Genomic DNA, 7,835 nt, shown 5'->3' with positions numbered 1-7,835 from the left:
ACCCACACCATCGCTTCCATCACCATGAGTGATAAAACCCCCCCATAAAATATATATTTTTATATATATATATATATATATATATATATATATATATATATATATAAACGTTTATTCTAGTGAAGGATTGTAGTCACTTTTGTTAAAATAAGATTCGTTCATAGTGACTTTGATAACTTCATTTGCTCATTTTTTTGCTCACCCAAAATCGTATGTATCAAGTAATGGTAACAATAATATATGACTGTGTTTTTTTTTTAGTCAACACATAGGCTAAAAATGGATATCCTTGTTAATTATCATATAATACTTCAAACTCACGAGATTTAAGGAAGAATGAAAACTAGGCAGCATTAGCAGAACATTTTAATTCCATTTATATAAAATTCTTTCCTCGATTGTAAAACATTGGGGGGTGAAATATCGCAAATTATGGCAGCACCAAAAACGCAAATATGGAATATAGTTCAAATAATATGAAAGAAAAGGTCTTACAGTTGTGCTCCCGATTAAGAAAGTTATATTTGCATATGTAATATCGACATAACCACGTTTAATACGCCTGACGTCTTAACTCTTTTTTTTCATTTTTCTTGCAGTAACATTAATTCTTTCGTGTTCTTTAACCACACTAATAAATAACATGTGAATACCATGCTTCTGAGGGTTAAAATGAAGACAAATATTAGTCCTCGCATATCTTTGGCCATCCTCAAAAGCTTTGGTTGAACAATAGTGTTTTATTACTTAAACCAATTTATTGCACAGACTCTAATATTGCAGATAGTGCCTTCCCTTCGATGACAAAATGGCGTAAAATGCATAATTTCGGATTGTGCGTGAATCAAATTTAGTTGGTTTGTTTCTCCAATATCTAGGGAAATACGAAGATAAAGGACTTTACTCCATAGACCTAGTGTAACGATAAGCCAAAAATAGATGTATAAAGTTGCAACGCATGAGTTTTAAAGCTCGTAAAATGAAAGATTATTGGCAGTCTATCCACTACTTGATAAAATTTGCGCTAAATCACAGTTGAGCACACAGAATCGCAAATTACAAATATTAAGAGTAATGAGAACATTCCCGCAATATCCCCTCCCCCGATACCCCCCAATCCACTACCCCCTATTCACTACCCCCACCCCCACCCCCACCCACTCCCGAAAATAAGACCAGCTGGAAACCGCATTTTGGGACAGCGGTCTCTAACTCACAATTTCTTTTTTTATATAAATACATGCATACTTTCAATTTCATCTTGCTCTCTTACTTTCAAGTCTACTGATCATACTGACGGGAACGAACTCTCTTTTTATATAAATATTTTGTTATATCTGACGGTAGCTGGCATATGCTGTTCACCTATACTACATGTGGCGTTTCTTAAAAGAAGTTCTAGAATCAAAAATATTTTCGAATCCCAAAATATAGTATGATCTGTATTCTCTTTTTTTTCTAATGATCACAGTTAACATCCCTCAGGCCATTTCGTCCACTTATCACAAAAAAGGGCTGATGGAACACAAACAATGTCAGCCTCTGTTTTACCTAATTACCCTAATTCAACAGCACTTGTTACCTATCATCTTACGTTTTCTATTTTTCTTTCTGAATTAGCAGAGAGAAGGTAAGAAAAAAGCGAAAATAAAAGACCTGGAATGGCTAGCAAGTATAAGAAAAGGAAGAGTTTCGACATTCATCGAATTATCCAGTAAAAAAAAAAGACAAGCGTAGAGCGAATCAGCCTCATCCGGGAACCTTGCGCGGCGGTGTCCAATGTAAACAAAGGAAACAAATGAACATTAGAGGCCAAGTAAAGGCAGAAATAGCGGTCGCTGAATTCAACTCTTACTTTTGTCCTTGAGCGAATGACAGTCGCTAGCATATGCCCTTAAGGAGATTCGATGTTGTTAATAAAGGCAAAACTGATTGGGCATTATTCTTTCTTTCTTTTCTTTTCTTTTCTTTTTCCTTCTTTGTTTGGCTCGCATTATTACGTCTGCGTACTTTAGTTTTATTATGTATTAGAACTTTCGAATAAAGTTTTTTTTTTCATATAAATAGCGACGAAATTATTTTATCTGTAGAGGTTAAAAGATGAATAGTTTCATTTTGTTTCATTCTCGTTTGTTGTTTTAGTTCCGGACTAAAACGCATGGCCATTTACCTTTTTTATAATAAAACATACGGCAGTTACTTATAGCATCGCAAGTTATATTGCAATTAACTTAATGTGACATTGCTTAAACATTTGCTTTGTCGGGGCTTCATTAATTAAACGTTTACTAAGCAATGGCTAAAATGCTTTACTGCAGAGTCCATAATGCCTTTTCCTTGCTGGACGCCTCAACTCCACACACCCTGCCGAGCTGGGCCATGTTGGTCGAGTAGGACTTGACGAGCCGGTCCTTGTACCGATACATGGAGACGTCGGTCGTGCGGGGGTTCCTGACGCAGTCGTCGCCGCCGAACTCGCACACGCGGTAGTGGTGCAAGAAGGCCACCTCGTTGGGGACGTTGAGCGTGCCCTTCCCAGGGAGAAATTCCCAGACGAAGTGGTTTCCTGGAGGAGAGAAAGGAGTTGCGGAAACTTATCTTGAAGTGATAATGGGGAAAACACACAAAAAGAAAGGAAAAAAAAACACATGTCGCCGAGAAACTAATAGGATAAACAAATGTGAGACAGAAATACATGTTCTAAAAACCGTATATAAAAGGGGTATACTGAAGAGCTAGCTTGTGATCTTGAATGCTATGACACTGATATTGACGAAGAGTAAATACTCATTCCTTAACGGAATATTGTACTGAGCAGACATCAGAGGACTCGACTAAGCCCAAATCGGGTACAAAACCTAAACAACCAGCGTTGTAGCCCCGGGTTTTGCTAAACTGTTTAAAAACGTTGTCATATTCTTAGGCTATCTTATTATTTATCCAAAAACGCTAGGTATCCCCACTTCTTTTTCAATCATTTGTTCTTTTTAATATACTTTTTTTAATAAAGTATTAACCTCGTGAAAAGCGGGGTCCGCAGACAAAAGGTTTAAAACCTCCCAAAAACGGGAAAAGTTTTTCTCCGCACCCTCCCTATCTCCCATAACGCAACGAGTGCTTAGGAAAAAAAAAAAAAAACGCATTCAAGGTTATATGGAAGAAATCACTTGGGGGCGTGTCAAGATCCGTGAAAACAATCATAAAACTTCGAAAACCTTTTTAGAGACCCACCGCTTCGCCAACTTTTTTTTCTCTCAAAAAACCCACAAATAGTCAGAAAAATTAGATAAAGATCTCGGGTTTTCGCCCGCCCCCCCCCCCAAAGAGGTATGAGTGCCTCGTTATCTTTAGTCGGGGCGCAGCCCGAACAGGTGGTGTGACCCGGGGCGTAAAAATGCCCTGAAAATTCAGCGTGTTATCAGGCCCCGTCTCCCATCCGTTATCCCAGCCCTCTCACCGAACTTTTCCCCTGAAACCGAAAGCGAAATTTTTAAATTCATGTTTTTGCGATGAAAGTTATTTAAGTTCAGCTTTCTATTTTCGTTGTTATTTCGGAATTGAAAGTCCAGGGCCGTCCAGGAAACCCTATTAAACTGATTTAGTTTATGGGGAAAAAACTATATAGTTTTTAAGGGGTAATAGATTTGATGTGCAAATTCGTTTTTTTTTTTAAGAATTCAGAAACTGACCTGAGAAATCAAAGTCCAATTTACATCAAACTTTATTCCCATCCAAAACGAAATAGGATAAACCACTTCAAATCTGCAGCCATTTTTACCCCAAAAAAAAAAATACGATCCCGGTTTTGCACTCATTGTAAAGACAAAACCCTACCTATGTGAACTTTCATTGGCTGAGTTTTTTCAAAATGATTGGTGTATATTGCTGTGATGGTGATGGTGAGACAATAGTGATGATAATGAAAATACTAAAAAAATAAATAAATAAATTAATACTTCTAATCAAATATCATTTATACGAAATGTCTCGGGCCCTAAATGGTTCAGCATTTGTTTGGGTTTTCTCGGTCTAGAAAATGCAAAAATCAACAAAATTTTTGGGAAATATTTGAGATTCATCAATTCATAAACAAGAAAAAAATTTTGCCCCTTCCGCTTTTAGTTTATTTTATGAGAAAAATTTGATATCCAAATATCAAATCATCTCAATTCTTAATATTTCTATATGTTTCCTACTCACTGTAACTTCTATGATCGAAAATATATAACGTGTGTGTGCGTGCACACACACACACACACACACACACACACACACACACACCACACACCACAAAACACCACCACACCCCCCAAAATATATATTATATAATTATATATATATATATATTATAATATTATATATATATAATACATTATACATTTTATATTTATTCATTTATCTATCTTCATCTATCTACTTTCTATATTATATATATATATATTATATATATATATTATATTAATATATAATAATATGAGTTGTTGTGTGTGTGTGTGGTGGTGGGGTGGTATTTTGTGTGTGTGTGTGTGTGGTGTGTGTGTGTGTTGTGTGTGTGTGTGTGTGTGTGTGTGTGGTGTGTGTGTGTGTGGTGTGGTTTGTATGTTATATATATAATATATATATAACAAACCACCACACACACACACACACACACACATATATATATATATATATATATTAATATATATATAATATATATATATATTTTATATAATGTATTTATATATATCACACACAAACCCCCACACACACCACACACACACACACATACACATACCTACACATCACACACACACACACACACACACACCACACACACCACACACACACACAATATAATATATATATATTTTATTAAAATATTAAAATATATTATAATATATTGTATATATATATTAACACACTCACACACACACACACACACACACACCCCCCACACACAACACAATCACTACACATACAATACACTCACATAACATACACACACACACACCACACACACACCAACACACGCACACACACACACAATACACCCACACACAACACACACACACATATATATATAATATTATATATATATATAATATTTATATAATAAATATGTTGTGTGTGTGTGTGTGTGTGTGTATGTGGTGTGTTTTGTGGTGTGTGGTGTGTGTGTTGTGTGTGTGTGTGTGTGTGTGGTGTGCTTGTGTGTGTGTTTATACATACTATAAAATGGTATATTTTTGTAATATTTTGTATATATATATATATATATATATATATATTATTTTATATATATAATTGTGTGTTGTGTGTGTGTGTGTGTGGTGTGTGTGTGGTGTGTGTGTTTTGGGGTTTTGTCTGGTGGTGTGTAATATATATTATATATATATATAATTATATATATAATATATTATATATATAAATTTTATTTATAAATATAATATATATATATAATATTAAATATATATATTTTATATAATTTTTATGTATATGTTGTATATGTGTGTATAACATACATATAACATGTATATATGTAAAAATGTATATATATATATATATATATAAATTTTTATATTATATATTAATAATATATAATATTATGGGGTGGTGTGGGTGTGTGGTTGTGTGTGTGTTGGTGTTTTGTGTGTGTGGTGGTTTGGTGGTAGTATGTATATAATTTTATATATTATATATATATATATATTAAAATAATGTTTTATAATATATACATTCATAATACACACACACACCCACAACACACCCCCCACACACCACCACAACAACACATATATATATAATATTATATTAATATATATATATATAATTATATATTTATATTGTGGTGTGTGTGTGTGTGTGTGGTTTTTTTTGTTGTGTGTGTGTGTGTGTGGTTTTATATAATTATATATATATATATATAAATATATATTTATATATATTATATATATATTATGTGTGTGTGCTATTATATATAAAATATATATATATATATATATATATATAATTTTTTAAAAACATAAAACACACACGCACACCACACCACACACACACAACACACACACAACACACCACACAACACAACACCCACACACACCATCACAACACACACACACCCCCCACACACCAAACACACACAACCCACCCAAACCCACACCACACACCCACACCACACAACCACACACACACACCACACCCCACAACCACACCCACCCCCCCACACAAAAATATATAAATTTTAATTAAATAATTTTAAAATTAATAAATTTTATTATATAATATAATTTCATATATAAATAAATTTTTAAATTGTGGGTGGTGTGGGTGTGTGTGTTGTGTGTGTTGGGTAGGGTGTATATAATCTTTTAAACTATTATTTGGGGGATGTATTTTATATATTTTATTTATATTAATAAATTAAAATTTTTATAATTTTTTTTATTTCCCTTTGTTTAATATAATATATATATATATAATATATTTATATATTTTTTAAATTTTTTATTTATTCAAACTACAAACACCCACACCACCAAACACCCACCCCACACCCACCCACCACACACACACCCACCACACCACACACCATATTTATATTATATAAAATTTAAAATTTTATATAAATATATTATTATATATTATTATTTTAAAATTTTTTATATATATATATTATTTATATTTATGTATATTATTATATATATATATATATTTTATTATTTATAATATATAAAATGTGTGTGTGTTTTGGGGTGTGTGTGGGGTGTTTGTTTGTGTTTGTGTGTGTGGTGTGTGTGTGTGTGTGTGTGTGTGTGTGTGGTTGTGTGGTGTGTGTGTGTGTGTGTGTGTGTGTGTGTGTGTGTGTGTGTGTGTGTGTTTGTTTTGTGTATGTGGTGATATGCATAATATAACATATTATATGTGTATTATATTTAATATTAAAATATATAAAATATAAAATATTATAATTTTATAATAATCATATTATATAAATATGTTTTATATATATACATACATAATAATAAATAATATATATAATATATAATATATATATATATATATATAATTTTTATATATATTATATGCAATAACATACAAACCACACACAACACCACACACAAACACACACACACACACACACACACACACACACCACACAAACACACACACACACACACAACACCACAACACACACACACAAATTTATATATATTATTTTATATATATATTATATTAATATTATATTAATTTTATATATTTGTGGGGTGTGTGTGTGTGTGTGTGTGTGTGTGTGTGTGGTGTTTTGGGGGTTTGTGTGTGTGTGTGTGTGTGTGTTGTGTGTGTTGTGTGTGTTGTGGTTTGTGTGTGTGTGTGTATTTTATATATATATATATATATTTAAAAATATATATATTATATATATATATATATTAATTAATATATGAATGTTATTATTATCATTAAAATGTGTATGGGTAGTATATATATATTAAATAAATATATATATTATATAATTATATATATTAATTTATATATATATATATATATATGTTGTGTGTGTGTGTGTGTGTGTGTTGTGTGTGGGTTCATAATATATTATTAATTATATATATTTATATTATTATATTAAAAATTTATTTATTATTTATATATATATTTTTTGTGTTTTTGTGTGTGTGTGTGTGTGTGTGGGGTGTGTGTGTGTTGTGGTGTTTCTCTCTCTTCTTTCTCCCCCCTCTCTTCTCTCTCTCTCTCTCTCTCTCTATATATATTTAATATATATATATATATATTATAAATATTTTTAAAAATATATATATAATTTTCTAATTTTTAAATATATATATTATAAA

At 31.6% G+C, this 7,835-nt stretch overlaps 1 protein-coding gene across 3 annotated transcripts in view; it reads right to left on the bottom strand.

Annotated features, from left to right (window-relative positions):
* Positions 1 to 1,223: 1,223 nt before the first annotated feature.
* LOC119578914 overlaps positions 1,224 to 7,835 on the bottom strand; it is a 36,867-nt gene continuing 30,255 nt past the window's right edge. For all 3 annotated transcript variants that reach the window (XM_037926588.1, XM_037926586.1, XM_037926587.1), the window contains one exon: positions 1,224 to 2,566. In XM_037926588.1, coding sequence (XP_037782516.1) covers positions 2,310 to 2,566 — 257 coding nt within the window. In that variant the 3' untranslated portion in view covers positions 1,224 to 2,309. The remainder of the gene's footprint in view (positions 2,567 to 7,835) is intronic.

The sequence above is a fragment of the Penaeus monodon genome, chromosome 11 (assembly GCF_015228065.2).
Source record: "Penaeus monodon isolate SGIC_2016 chromosome 11, NSTDA_Pmon_1, whole genome shotgun sequence".
NCBI lineage: Eukaryota > Metazoa > Arthropoda > Malacostraca > Decapoda > Penaeidae > Penaeus > Penaeus monodon.
Note: the sequence above shows the minus strand (reverse complement) of the source record. Positions and strands in the feature narration are given on the sequence as shown.